The sequence below is a fragment of the Syngnathus typhle genome, linkage group LG16, assembly GCF_033458585.1.
Source record: "Syngnathus typhle isolate RoL2023-S1 ecotype Sweden linkage group LG16, RoL_Styp_1.0, whole genome shotgun sequence".
Taxonomy (NCBI): domain Eukaryota; kingdom Metazoa; phylum Chordata; class Actinopteri; order Syngnathiformes; family Syngnathidae; genus Syngnathus; species Syngnathus typhle.
In genome coordinates, this window is record NC_083753.1 from 3,236,463 (window position 1) to 3,252,094 (window position 15,632).

The 15,632-nt window shown below is 45.3% G+C and overlaps 1 protein-coding gene across 1 annotated transcript in view; it reads left to right on the top strand.

Moving 5' to 3' along the window:
• The window catches only part of LOC133169101 (neuronal PAS domain-containing protein 3), an 87,366-nt gene that overhangs the window by 44,115 nt on the left and 27,619 nt on the right, over nucleotides 1-15,632 (top strand). Inside the window, exon 6 of the mRNA XM_061301009.1 lies at nucleotides 5,488-5,680. Within this exon, the coding sequence (XP_061156993.1) occupies nucleotides 5,488-5,680 (193 nt within the window). The remainder of the gene's footprint in view (nucleotides 1-5,487; nucleotides 5,681-15,632) is intronic.

The following is a 15,632-nucleotide window of genomic DNA, read 5'->3' on the forward strand; positions in this document are numbered from 1 at the left end:
AATCGGTATTCGAAAAAAAAATTCTAGATTTTTTTGCTTCGGATGTCGGACGAAATTCGGTTGTTGAACCTCGCGAGATGATCCAAGAGGACCCGCATGCCAACTGACTCCGTTCGTTATTACAATCTCTTTACTCTGAGGATTGCATCAACTCTACGTAATCATGCCTCCAAAGGAAGCAAGTGGGAGCAGTAAAGCCATCCTAAAACACAAAGATGCTCTTAAAACAATGCGACAGTGAGCGCCCGGCACGCTGCGGTTGCGCGATCGGACCAAATTGAGCTCCTTGCGCACTGAGGTCCACTTAAATTTTGGAAAGTACATCAGGACATTAAAAATATTTTCTAAATTTCAGCGACGGCTCTGTCACAATAATGTGACCAGCGCGATGTAGTTGCGCGGTCGGCGACGCGCTATGGTTGCGCGTTCGGTGGTGCACTGCAGTTGCGCGATCGGTGTGTGCGATGGATCGCCACCTTATCGTGGTCGGGCACGCCATGACCCCCAGAGCTATGTCGGCGGGAGTCTTGTACTCCTGGCAGGGTTACCCAAGCTGAACAGGTCAAAGGGTAGAGGCTAGACTAAGAGCGATCCAGTGCTCCGGGGCGATACACATATGGGCAGGTTTCCAACAGACCGGATCTGAAGGTCGTCTCGAGCTTCTCGTGCCAGTGGAACATAGTGGGTGTGGCCAAGATTGTGGGGAAGGAACTTGCGCGCCCCATCCCTCACACAAATCCACTCTTTGCGCAAGCTTCAGCTTCTTCTGTAAAGTCCTCTGGCGACAGGATAAAGTGACTGGGGAGGTCAAGGATGTGACTGGAGGCTCCTAGCTTGAGTCCTGCACAGGGGTGGCGTGGGTGTGAGGGTCATTGGAAGATTGGGATTCAGGAACAAGATCTTTCTTCAGCAGCTGCCAATGTGACTGAGCTCATTCCAAATGGGGGAAGGGTCTGGAAAAGGTGACCCACAAATTGTTTGTTCCTCATACATGGGTGGCCAACCACAGCCACCAAGGCATCCCCTACTGCAGTCGAAAACATAAAGGAAAACACATGACTATGAATCTGGCTACCTGGAATGTCCGCACCCTCCTTAACACTCAGGACGGGACAGAGAGACCTCATAGACGGACGGCGCTCATTGCACATGAGCTCAGGAGGTACAATGTAGACATTGCAGCACTCAGTGAAACTCGGATCTCTGGTGAAGACTCCTTGCCAAAAGTCGGTGAAGGCTACACCTTCTTCTGGAAGGGTCTCCCAGAAGGCGAACGGAGGCTCCATGGAGTTGGCTTTGCTATAAAAAGTAAACTACTCAATAACATCCCAGAGTCTCCCCAAGGCATCAGTGAACGGCTCATGACCTGGCGTATCCGCCTGGTGAAAGGCCAGTTTGCTACGCTACTCAGTGCGTATGCCCCCACCCTGGATGCTGATAGCAACATCAAAGATGCCTTCTACGATTCTCTTGCAGCGGTCCTATCCAGAGTCCCTAAGTCTAATAAACTTCTCCTCATGCGTGATTTCAATGCCCGAGTTGGCACAGATGCCAAGCTGTAGACCAGTGCTTCTCAATTATTTTCTGTTACGCCCCCCCCCTAGCAAGAAGAAAACTATTTGCGCCCCCCCTCCCCACTGTGACTATCCTAACTTGTCTTGTAAGTCGTAAAATGTTGCACTGTCGCAAACGTGACAGAAGTAACAATGAGAGCGCCACTGCCCCCTGCTGTAGTAAAGGCGCAATTACACTTTATTCTAGTACTGCCAAAAAAAAAGCCTGTTCCCCAGGGTCACACGCGCCCCCCCAGGAATATCCAAGGGGGGCGCGCCCCACTATTTGAGAAGCACTGCTGTAGACTAAGGTAATTGGAACCCATGGGTCTAGAAAGATAACTCCTACAGTACTAAGTCCACAGACCAAAGACCACATTTTCAACAATGAACATTGTGTGCATTGTCTCACACAGACAAACTCTCAGTTCAACAAAGTCCACAAACAAAAACCTATTTTTTCACTTACTATGTGTGGCGGGACAAACCATTCGTTTTAGTTGGTCGTTTTTAGGAAACAAGATTTCAATGACGTCACTGAGGCATTTTTTAACGAACTCCTCTCCAAGCCAGTTGAAACAATGCAAGTGTGACAGTCTCTGAGTGCTTCGTAATTTTTTTGAAAAACTACCTGTTTTTCTGCCTGACTTTTCAAAGTGTCCAACCTGCGCTTAAGAAATTCAGTCCCTTTTGGAAAGTCCTTATCGATCTTTGCTTGAAGTGAGCTGAAGTGGCGCTAAAGATTTTAAGCTTTTAAATGCGCTAATGACGTCAGACATATCAGGCAGAATGGCTTGCCGTTAGGTTCAACAAAAAAATATAGACTTTCCCACTCTTAAAAACTTCCTGTGTTCATCTTCATATATTCGTTTCGCTGTGCATTTTGTCCTTGCCATTTTGAGAGTGAAATTGACACTCCTCGAATGGGTTTGTCCGTCCTCCTTTGCGGAATTTCACCTCACGCGCATGAGGGTTTGACCAAAATACCATATTGAACTAAAGCGAAGCAAACACACACAAAAAATAAACACAAATGTTGATATGAACGTAAAAGTGCCGCATGAAACCAGGCAAAGAGCTGCATGCGGCTTGCGAGCCGCGGGTTGGCCACCACTGATCTACAAGAAGAAAGGTAACAAATCATCTTGTGGTAATATTCGTGGTAGTATCTCCCTTCTCTCAGTGAAGTGACGCTGAAGATTTTAAGCTTTTAAATGAGCTAATGACGTCCGACATATCAGGCAGAATGGCTTGCCATTACGTTCAACAAAAAAAATATAAACTTTCCCACTCTGTTAAAAACTTCCTGTGTTCATCTTCATATATTCGTTTAGCTGTGCATTTTGTCCTTGCCATTTTGAGAGCGAAATTTCCGGCAAGGTACTTGCGGAAATTATGCTCCCTCACCTTACATCTCTAACAAAGGGCATCCTTCCAGAAACACAGTGTGGCTTCAGAAAGAACCGAAGTATATGGACATGATTTTCACTGCCCGTCAAATCCAGGAGAAATGCAGGGAACAACACAAGGACCTCTACATCACCTTTATTGACCTCACCAAGGCCTTTGACACAGTTGGTAATTGTGATTTGGTCTGGAGTATCCTCATGAAGTTTGGTGTTCCCCCCAGAAATTCTCAGCATTTTATAACAGTTTCACAATGGTATTCAGGCCTCTGTACTTGTAGACAGTGAACAGTCCCCCTCATTCCCCGTGAAAGTAGAGGTGAAGCAGGGGTGTGTACTAGCTTCAACCTCTTCTTGGCAGCAGCCATACTCCTATTTCGAGTCCATCGGGGAAGATAGCAGTGTCTCCATCGAGTTTCAACTGCATGGGAGCTTATTCAACATCCGACGCCTACAGGCAAAGACGAAGATGGCAGACTCCAACATCCAGGAGCTGCAAAATGCAGATTACTGCACACTCCTCACCCAAACTCCCGATAAAAAAAGGTAAAGACCCAATGATTGTCACACACACATCTGGGTGTGGTGAAATTTGTCCTCTGCATTTAACCCATCCCCGAGGGGAGCAGTGAGCAGCAGCGGTGCCGCGATGCCATGCAGCATGCACTAGACACCATGTCATCAGTCTACTGCTCATTAGGTCTGGTAATCAACACCCAGAAAACAGAAGTACTTATCCAGGAGAGGTCCCCATCTCCTACACCCCCAGTGTTTACCATCAGCAGTACACCCTTCAAGGTCTTTGAGCAGTTTTGCTACCTCGGCAGTAATGCTGAAATCCAGGCTCGTGTCAACTCAGCCTCCTCTGCCTTTGGGAGACTGCGCTCTCGGGTGTTTGAAAATAACAATTTTCGAAGCTCAATGAAAGTGTCAGTCTACAGGGCGGTGTGTGTGTGTCAACTCTGGTGTATGGGTCAGAGCCCTGGACACTATACCCCTGCCTTGATGTATTTAACATCAGATGCCTTCAATGCATTCTTGGCATCACATGACAGGACCGGGTTACTCACATGGACATGTTACAGCGCACTCCATAATCATAGAGGCAATCCTGGCACAGAGACAACTGGTTGGCTACACCATTCGGATGCCAGGACACCGATTGCCTCGTCAGGTGGTCTATGGTCAGCTCCTGTCAGCCAGCAGAAAGCCCGGAGGACAAAAGCTGCGAAGTCCAACTGAAAGGGCCACTGAAGTCAAAGTCAGCTTTATTGTCAATCCCGTCATATGTCAAGACACACAAAGAAACCAAAATTACGTTTCCTCTATCCCACGGTGACGAGACATAGTACACGATAGACATACAAGTAGACGACACAAAATAAAAAGAAGAAGGCACAAACAATAAATAATAAATAATAGATAAATAATATGAGTGATGAATAAATAATAAACAAATAACCCAATAAATAAGAGGAGCAAAACTGAGCCAGTGTGCACACAGCAGACAGTAAGCGTAGCGCAAAGTACAGGACGCTACGCAGAAAGGAGGAGCGAGTTCAGGATCCTAACAGCCTGGAGTATGAACCTGTTGGTGAGTCTGGTGGTGCGGGAGCGCAGGCTCCTGTACCTCTTCCCAGAGGGCAGAAGAAGAGATGGAACATCAAACTCAATGAACTCTAGGCAGCTGCAGCTAACCGATCGCTGTGGCGCTCGCTGTGCCATGATGGGGTCATGTACCTAGAGTGTCGAAATCAACACTGGAGGGACCTGCGGAGGCGAAGACACCATTCTGCAGTTCCAGAACCATACCAACCCCCTGTTCCAGGCCTTACATGTCCTCACTGTGGCAGGACATGTGGCTTCGGGATCGGACTTCACAGTGACATAGAATGGCATCTGCGCCAGCAACGATAGCCACCAATCAGATCAACAAAATGGAAGCTACGTCTTCTTCGACGACGATGGACCGCTTAAGCAAGCAAGTGTGCGTGTGTGCGTGCATGTGTGTCCGTGTGTCGGGGGGGCGTGTTGCTTGGCGCCTCCTTCATGGGCCACATCATGCGATTGTTTTTAGCATCCTGTGTTTTGTTTGCTTTCATGCATCACATTCAATTGCACTCAGCTGACACGTCCCCTTGAGGCAGCAGAAAAGAGCTCATCTATTTGTCATCTTTTGAGCGGCTGACAACCAGAGTGTCTATTTACCTCGCATGTGTGTACGCACATCAAAAGTAATTCCTCCTCAGAGTGTGAACACATTTCTGTCAGCGCACGTTTTGCACGTTTGCATCTCATACCCAGGCTGAAACGTCCGCAACAGCCCCGACCATCGTGGCCGCTTCAAAGTCGATTCATCAACAACTCGTCGACCGTCAAATGAATGGACAACTATTTCGATCGTCGCGTCACTGTTCAGAGCCTTTTATTTCTCTTTTTTTTTTTTAATGCAAGCCTCTCAACAATATATAGTCATTGGTCTTTGGATATCGTATTCCGAGGAAGTAATGACTGCCGATTTCCTTAAGGTGGAGCTGACGGGCAGCAGCGTGTTCGACTATGTGGACCCGGGCGACCACGTGGAGATGGCGGAGCAGCTGGGCATGAAGGTCCCGCCTGGCCGGGGGGCGGCAGCAGCACTGTGCCGGGGCACCATCAACGAGGACGCTGCCTCGTCGGCCTCGTTGCCGTCATCGCCGCGCCCTGAGACGCCCGAGCCAGGTAACCGGTGCCCCTCGTTGCCGCTCGTTGCTACTGGTTGCCGCTCGTTGCTGCTCGTTGCTCCCTCGGCCACCGGGAGCCAGTACTGCCGAAGCCAAACCAAGAGGAATCAATTTCTGCTTCTGCTGCGACCTATCAATGCAAGTTATTATTAGCAAAGTCTAAAAAATCACAGACGAGTGCAAGTGTTGTCCAACACGCTCATTGGTAACTCTTAGCAGTTCAATCAATCTTTTTTTTTTCTTTTTTTTATCAATCTTTTTATTTGACAAGTTTGAGCATGCCAAATAAGGAATTTGACTCCGGTAGATCTCGGCCTCTGTACAACATTTAGGTAGCTAACAACATTCAGGACGACATGTGCAAAAATTGACAATTATTCTCAAACATTCCCTTATCTTAAACTCCCAGGAGGGCAAGTAAAAAGTCAAAACTCTTACTAGGGGAAATGAGAAACCTTGAGAACAGACCACAGATAGAAGGATCCCTCTTCCAGGATTGTCCAGGTGACATAATATGGACAATCCAAAGGTAAAGCATCGAGAGCAGGATGTTATTGCACAGTAATGTCTCTGAGACTCTATGAGTGGTGTGTGTTCATCAGAGCGACAGCCTGGGGGAAGAATCTGTGTCTGTGTCTGCTGGTTTTGGCATACAGCGCTCTGTAATGCCGTCCGGAGGGGAGTAGTACAAACAGACTGCGACTTGGGTGAGAAGGGTCTGTAGAGATGTTACTTGCACGTTTCCTGGTCCTGGACAGGTACAAGTCCTGGATAGATGGGAGGTTGTTCCCAATGGTCTTTTCTGCAGTCCTGATTGTCCGTTGCAGTCTGTGCTTGTCTTGTTTGGTGGCTGATCCAAACCAGAGAGTGATGGAGGTTCAGAGGATAGACTGGATGATGGCAGTATAGAAGGTCTTCAGCAGCTCCTGTGGCAGGTTGAACTTCCTGAGCTGTCTCAGAAAGTACTGCCTCTGCTGGGCCTTCTTCCGGACAGAGTCTATGTGGCTGGCCCATTTCAGGTCAAGAGAGATTCTGGATCCCAGGAACTTGAAGGTGTGTGTGGAAGTGGTGAAGGGTCTCTCCTGAAGTCCACTGTCATCTCCACGGTCTTGAGCGGGTTCAGATCCAGGTGGTTTTGGCTGCACCAGTGGACCAGCTGCTCCACCTCCTGTCTGTACGCAGTCTCGTTACCGTCCCGGATCAGTCCGATGAGAGTGGTGTCGTCCGCATACTTCAGGAGCTTCACAGAAGAGTCGCCTGAGGCGCAATCGTTAGTGTAGGGAAAGAAGAGCAGTGGGGAGAGGACCCACCCCTGGGGGGGCGCCAGTATTGGTGGTCCGGGTGTTGGATGTGATGGTCCCCAGCCTCACATGCTGTCTCCTGTTGGTCAGGAAGCTGGTGATCCACTGACAGGTGGAGGCAGGCACCGCAAGTTGGATGAGTTTCTGGTCGAGGATCTCAGGAGCGATGGTATTGAACGCCGAGCTGATGTCCACAAGCAGGATCCTGGTGTACGTCCCTGGGGTGTCCAGGTAGTGCAAGATGTAATGCAGTCCCATGTTGACCGCATCATCCACCAACCTGTTTGCCCGGTCGGCAAACTGCAGGGGGTCAAGCAGGGGGCTTGTGATGTCTTTCAGGTGGTTCAACACTAAACTCTCAAAGGATTTCATGACGTGGGATGTCAAGGCGACAGGTCTATAGTCATTCAAACCTGTGATGGCGGGCTTCTTGGCTACCGGTACGATGATGGAGCTCTTGAAGCACAAGGGCACCTCACAAATGTTGTTTTGCATAGTTTGTTAGCATTAGGCCAGGGGTGTCAAACTATTTTGTTTTGCGGGCCGCATTGTAGTCATAGCTTCTTTCGGAGGGCCATTATGACTGTCAACCCAAATCAATGTATGAGCACCTCATATTATATACAGTAAAAGCTACAAAAGGGATAAATAATTCATTTTCAAATCAGACGAGTAAAGACTGGTCAAATTTAAAAAATATATATATTAATAAAAGTGAAGACAATTTGCAATTTTAGTAATGACACACGAATTTGATGCACAATTTGTCTTCGGGGGCCACACAAAATCAATTGGCAGGCCGTATCTGGCCCCCGGGCCTTGAGTTTGACACCTGTGATTTAAACCCTATTTTGAAACCCTAACTCTAGTATGAACTCTAGTTTAAAACCCTAGTTTAAAACCCTAGCCCAAGCTTTAAACCCTACTTTGAAACCCTAACCCTAGTTTGAAACCCTAGTTTGAAATCCTAACCATAGCTTTAAACCCATGTTTGAAACCCTAGCTTTGAACGCTACTTTGAAACCCTAACTCTAGTATGAATAATAATACCGTGATTTTCCATGCATAATGCGCGAAATTTAACTAATTTATTGTCCTAAAATCTGGGATGCGCATTATGCATGGGTACAACAATTTTTGAAGAAAATCTCCCTCGAAATAAAACTTGAAATCACCTTTCTTCTTGTTTGTTGTCAATCTCGCATCGCATTCAGCCATCCTGCCCAACACACTTAGTCAGTAAAATTCATAATTGACAACACATCGTTTGATGCGATGGTGCAATCCTTGATGGTGTTTTATTGTCAAATATTGTTTGTTTTTTAATCTCCATTGCAGACCGGATATCATACGGAGGTCGCCATGACAGTATGCGCAGAACGGATGCGCAAGACACGTCAATCGCGCATCGCATTCAGCCATCCTGGCCAACACACTTAGTCAGTAAAATTCATAATTGACGACACATCGTTTGATGCGATGGTGCAATCCTTGATGGTGTGTTATTGTCAAATATTGTTTGTTTTTTAATCTCCATCGCAGACCGGATATCATACGGAGGCCGCCATGACAGTATGCGCAGAACGAATGCGCAAGACACGTCAATCGCGCATCGCAGTCAGCCATCCTGCCCAACACACTTAGTCAGTAAAATTCATAATTGACGACACATCGTTTGATGCGATGGTCCAATCCTTGATGGTGTGTTATTGTCAAATATTGTTCGTTTTTTAATCTCCATCCCAGACCGGATATCATACGGAGGCCGCCATGACAGTATCCACAGAACGGATGCGCAAGACACGTCAATCGCGCATCGCATTCAGCCATCCTGCCCAACACACTTAGTCAGTCAAATTCGTAATTGACGACACATCGTTTGATTCGATGGTGCAATCCTTGATGGTGTGTTATTGTCAAATATTGTTTGTTTTTTAATCTCCATCGCAGACCAGATATCATACGGAGGCAGTATCACTGCGCATGCGCACTATGGATCCGATGCGCAGAACGGATGCGCAAGACACGTCAGCTATTTAAAGAGCGAGAGTTCAGTTTAATTAGCAGTTTCATCAAAATGGTTAAGAGAGCAAGTTATAGTATAGCATTTCAAAAGAAAGTCATTGAAGTGGCAGAAGAATTAGGCAATAGGGCAGCTGCGCGCCAATTTGATGTCAATGAATCAAACATAAGACTCTGGAGGAAGAAATAAAATCAATTAGATACAGCGAAGGCTTCAGCAAGAGCACCTGGAAGAGGAAAGAAAGCGGTTGTTCCCAAAGATGATCTTTCTTCTGAAATAATTTTACGTTTACGGACTTAAGTAAGAGTCAAAATTTGGGTGTGTATTATACATGGGTACAGGCTTTTTTCCAGCATCGACATGCCATTTTTAGGGTGCGTATTATGCATCGGGGCGTATTATACATGGAAAATTACGGTAATAATAAACTTTATTATACAAAAAATGCAGCTAAAAGCTCTTTACAACAAAGAAAGAAATTATAAGCATTGAATGCTTCACAATAAGAACAGACATAAAAAGAACATGAACACATTACATAACAAAACTCGTCACCGTGGGATGGAGGAAACGTAATTTCGATTTCTTTGTGTGTCTTGGCATGAAGGAATTGACAATAAAGCTGACTCTGACTCTGACTCTGACATTAATGTATGCATACACAATTAATAAAGTGAGCTTAAAATAAGAGCAAGCGTTAATAAAATAAAGAATAAAGCTTTAAGAAAATGTAAAAAATAAAGGTAAAATGAGGTTTAAAATGAAATTTACAAAACATAATTAATTAATTAAATGCTCAGGTAAAGAAAGTTTTGTTTTGTTTTGAAAATATTTAGCGAGCTGGCTTCCCTGACATCTATGGGCAGTGTGTTCCATAGTTTGGGGGCGTAATTAACAAAGGCTGCATCACGATCTTCTTACTGCTGTTGCTGGGAGCCTCCAATAAACCTGCAGCAGATGATCGCAGGGTTTTTGGAGGTACGTATGTAGCTAACAAGAGAGTTAGCAATGTAGCTTGGTCCCTGCCCGTTGAGGCCTTTGTATATAAGGAGAAGGACTTTAAAATCAATTCTAAATGTTACAGGAAGCCAGTGCAGAGCAGCTAGAACTGGTTTAATGTGCTCTCTCTTCTTGGTCCTGGTTAATAGCCGAGCTGCAGAGTTTTGAATGAGCTGAAGTCTATCAGTGTTTTTTTTCGGGAGACCAGTAAAGAGTGCATTACAGTAGTCAAGCCGGCTACTTGAAATAAAGGCATGAATCAGTTTCTCAGCATCATTTTGATTTATGAACGCTCTTACTTTTGCTATATTTCTAAGGTAGAAAAATGATGTTTTCGTCACCTTGTTAATGTGGAACCTAAAGCTTAGATCTGAATCTAAGATAACACCACGACTTTATTTTGAAATCCAGTTCATTGTTGCTTGCTTCCTCTTTCCGGGAGCAGTGCGCGGCGTGTTGCGTTGTGAGCAGAGCAGGCACGTGAAAGGGGAGTCGACAACTAGTACGCGGCTCCTGGGCTAGTGCTATGGCTAGTGTCCAAAAAGACGAGGAAATTTGCTCCCCTTTAGGCTTCAAGTCATTCGTTTGGAAGCACTTTGGATTCCAAAGAAAAGATGGCTCAACGGACAAGACACATGCAGTTTGTAAATCCTGCCATGCGGTGATCAAATATTCAGGGAGCACAAATCTCGCCGCACATTTAAAGAAAAAACACGACATCAAAGTTTAGTGTTAAAATAAGCACTTTGTATATTACAATACTCTTGTTATTTCCTAAATAAAGAGTTTGCAGTACCTTGTTGATTTTGCGTATGAATTGTTTTAAATCAGGTTATTGTTCTATATTTTTTACCACGACATCAAAGTTCAGTGTTAAAATAAGCACTTTGTATACTACAATACTCTTGTAATTTCCTAAATAAAGAGTTTGCAGTACCTTGTTGATTTTGCATATGAATTGTTATAAATCAGGATATTGTTCTATATTTTTTATTTAAAAAATATATACCGTTTTTTCCATGTATAATGCGCAAAATTTAACTAATTTATTGTCTTAAAATCCGGGGTGCGCATTATACATGGGTACAATTTTTTTAAATTATTTTTTTATTTTTTTATTTAATTTTAATTGCGATCAAGTGCAGCTTGGACCAGGGTTCATTGGAGGAACTCAAAACACAGACTTGGTAAACTAACATAACTCTCTAACAAAACCAACAACAGAACTGACGTGGAACAAAAAGAAAGGGTGACATTACCAAAGACAGGAACAGAAACCTGTGTTATTGTCAAATATTGTTTGTTTTTTAATCTCCATCGCGGACTGGACGTCATACGGAGGCAGTATCACTGCGCATGGGCACTATGGATCCGATGCGAATAGTCCTCTTCTCTTCTTGACTGACAATGAATGTGATAGTTTAATACAATCAGCAAATAACAAAATGCGTATTACAGGTAATATTTTATTTCACAATACTTTGCCTTGTTCCTTTCGTCTCTGCTGTTCACTTCAAACACGCTCCATACAAACGCAATGCTCTCGTATCAGACGCTTGCTCCATCACCTGCTCGTTTGCTGTCACAATGTACCCTATACAAATCTGAAACATTTGTTGCGGCTCCGAGTCACGACGAGGGGCAAGTTTTGGTTTCCAAGGGTGTTTTTATTCCTCTTCAACTTCTCTCCTATACAGAGCCGCCTTTTTCACATGTCCGCACGTCACTTTCTTCTCTTCATTTTAACCTGATCGCGGTGGTGCCTTTACGGGCAGTCGGAGAAATCAACGCCAACAAAAAAAATACATCCAGCCTAGTTAAGACCATACCAAAGACTATAAAAATGGGACCCATTGCCTCCCTGCTTGGCACTCAGCATTGAGGGTTGGAATTGGGGGGTTAGATAACCAAATGATTCCCGAGCGCGGCGCCGCTGCTGCTCACTGCTCCCCTCTCCCCGAGGGGATGGATCAAAATCACACGGTATGGGTCAAATGCAGAGGACAAATTTCACCACACCCAGATGCGTGTGTGACGATCATTGGGACTTTCGGGTGCGTATTATACATGGGTACAGGCTTTTTTCCAGCATTGATATGCCATTTTTAGGGTGCGTATTATACATGGGGGCGCATTATACATGGAAAAAAACGGTAAATATCGATTGTAGAGCACTATATCGTGATGTATTGTGAATGAATCACAGCAGGCTTTAAGATATCGGCAAATATCGTATCGTGATCTTTGTATCGATATGATATCGTATCTTAACAAAACCCGGTGATTTACACCCCTACTGTCAACCCAAATAAATGTATGAGCATCTCAAATTATATACAGTAAAAACTTTAAAACAAATTAACAAATAACTTGATTTCAGATCAGACAAGTAAAAACTGGTCAAATATTTTTAAAAAAAACTAAGATATTATTAAAAGTGAAGACAATTTCCAATTCTAGTTGTCGTTATGTGCGTCGAAGCAAGCACCATACGTTCAGAGGACAGCAGTTTAATAAACTCACACGAGGATTCAGAGAACCAAATCTATCACTTGGTTGCGTTACATCCGGGGAGCGAGAGCAGCTTCTTCGTCTCAGCTACGGTAGCCGTGCGGGACATTCTTTTAGCACAATACACAATCATGCAATTATCTACATCCTCTCCTTTTAGAACATTGCCTCTATAAAAAATATTGTTAACTAAAAAACTGTAATATACAAATGTGACGTGACAGTCTACAAATAAACAAGTCTGCGTAAAACTGGCAGCATAAAACTTACTGAATTAACAAATTATTCCTCTTGGAAATGCACGAAGGTACACTTGGTAATAATAACAAGTATGTAAACAACCTTAGAGCTTAACTTTTTTTTTTTCAAAACGCAACTAACAAACATGCAGTTCAATCCTTGTACTTCGGATTCGGCTTAGAAATCCGACCTGAGCGAGTCACATAAGCAGAACAATTGTGTGACACTCGGGTGGGCACGTCAGCTGGAGATGTTGTCGATTGCTCATTGGTGGAGTAGTGAGCAGATGGTTGAGAGAAGTGAGACGGTCGGGCATGTGGACTGGATAGAAGAGGGTCTGGCGTACTCGGAACCGGTGGTTGAGAGTGATGGTCAGAGTCGGCGTGCAAAGGTGGGGTTGGTTCAGCAACAGGAAGGATGTGACGGCGATTCCTCCTGTAGATACCTCCGTTGGATTCAACGATGTAGGAGCGCGGCTCTTTGCAAGCCTGAACCACTTTCCCGAGGCGGTCATATCCCTCTGCAGTCTGTAACCGGACAATTTGTCCTCTCACAAGTGGCACCAGAGGGCGACTTGTTGCATCATAGTACTGCTTTTGAACAAGTCTTCTCCTTTGAAGCTGAGTAGCCACTTGTCCTGCACCCTTTATTGCAGGCACAAGCAGAGTGTTGTTGACAGGAAAGGTAGAACGCGTCTGGCGAGACATGAGACGCTGTGCAGGTGATCCAAGCGTGCTGTCTCGAGGAATGTTCCTGAGGTTGAGCAGGTTGAGAAAAACATCCGTTCCATCTCGGTGTGACTTTTCCATGAGCTGTTTGGCACTGCGGACGGCACGCTCGGCTAATCCATTCGACTGCGGGTATCCGGGACTGCTGGTAACGTGCGTAATGTCCCACTGTTTGGAAAAGTCGCGGAATCGTTGGCTAGTGTATTGTCTGCCATTATCAGAAATCAGTGTATGGGGTGCTCCATGAACAGAAAAATGTCTCTTTAGCTTTTTTATCACTGTAGCTGAAGACAAATCACGAAGCAGATCAATTTCGAACCATCCCGAGTAAGAGTCAACAAGGACTGAATACTGTTGACCATGCCATTCAAAAATGTCCGTTGCGACCGTAGACCATGGCAGGGTAGGGACAGGATGAGCTTTCAGCGGTTCCTTTTGCTGGTGTGGTCGTGTGCTATTGCATACAGCACAAGACAGTAGTACTTTTGTGATGTCCGTGTTCATGTTGGGCCAAAACACTGTACTTCTGGCTCTACATTTAGTTGATTCAAGGCCTGGGTGACCTCTATGCATAATTTGGATGTACTCTTGTTGCAGTGAGATTGGTATGACAGGTCTGTGTCCTTTAACAACAATACCTTCTTCCACTACCAACTCGTCTCTGTATGGAAAGTATGGGCGGACAGAGAGCGGTGCCTGACGTTCTTTGTTAGGCCATCCATTCTGGATCACATTGCTAAGAGTTTGAAGCACTTGGTCACTGGCAGTGTGTGTTCTCAGCTCTTCAAGCCTGGCTGTCGAGATAAAACTGACTGACATGACTTCAAACGAGCTGTGAGCACTAGATAATTCAGAAACTTTACCGTTTGGGGCTCTTGACAGGGTGTCGGAAAGGTACATTTGCTTGCCCTTTTTATAAACCAAGGTGATGTCAAAAGCTTGTAGACGAAGTAGCATCCTCTGCAGACGAGCTGGAGCTGTGAGGATCGGCTTCTTCAGTATAGTGACCAGAGGTTGGTGGTCTGTTTCAATGACAGTGTGCTTGCCATAGATGTAGTCCTTAAACTTAGTGCATGCAAAAACAACAGCAAGGAGTTCTTTTTCAATTTGCGCATAACGGGTTTCTGTATCTGACAATGTGCGAGATGCATACGCAATTGGCTTTCCATCTTGTAAACATGCTGCACCCAACCCATAACGGGATGCATCACATGTTAGCATCACAGGTTTCCCTACATCAAAATAAGAAAGGACAGGTGAGCTGGATAGACATGACTTCAATTCCTCAAATGCCTGTTGGTGTTGGGGGAGCCAGCACCATGCAGCGTCTTTGTGAGTGAGCTGCCTGAGTGGTGCTGCAATGTCGCTGAGATTTGGGATAAACTTCCCCAAGTAGTTCACCATGCCCAGGAATCGTTGCACAGCTAGGGCATCTTGCGGGACCGGCATCTCCGTGATGGCTTCTGTTTTCGTTGGATCGGCTTTCAGACCTTCTTTTGTGAATATGTGACCAACATAGCAGACTTGGTCGAGCCGAAACTTGCACTTTTGAGAGTTGAGTCTAAGTTTGATCTCTTGTGCACGATCCAATATTTTCTTCAGATTAGCATCATGTTCTGCAGCATCGCGACCTCCCACAATGATGTCATCGACTATGACAGCACATGGGTAACCGGCAAACAGTTGTTCCATTGAGCTTTGGAAAACTTCACTTGCTGAGTTGATGCCAAATGGCATGCGGAGAAATCGGTAGCGCCCAAAAGGTGTGCTGAATGTTGTCAACATGGATGACTTTTGATCTAGCTTTATTTGCCAAAAGGAGTTCTTGGCATCAAGCACCGAAAACAGGGTGGCACCTGACATTTTGCTGGCTACGTCTTCCACACTACGCATCGGATAGTGGGGTCTCTTTAAAGCATTGTTCAAGTCTTTTGGGTTGATGCACAGTCGTATCTCTTCTTTGTCTTTCTTGTGTGCTGCTACCATCGATGAAACCCAGTCCGTGGGCTCAGAGACGGGGCAGATGACTCCTTTGCTTGTCATGTTATCAAGTTCAGCTTTAACGCGGGCCTGCATCGCCAAGGGGACACGGTGCGCTGGACGCACGACTGGCCGTACAGCTGGATCTACTACCATGGAGTAGGTGAT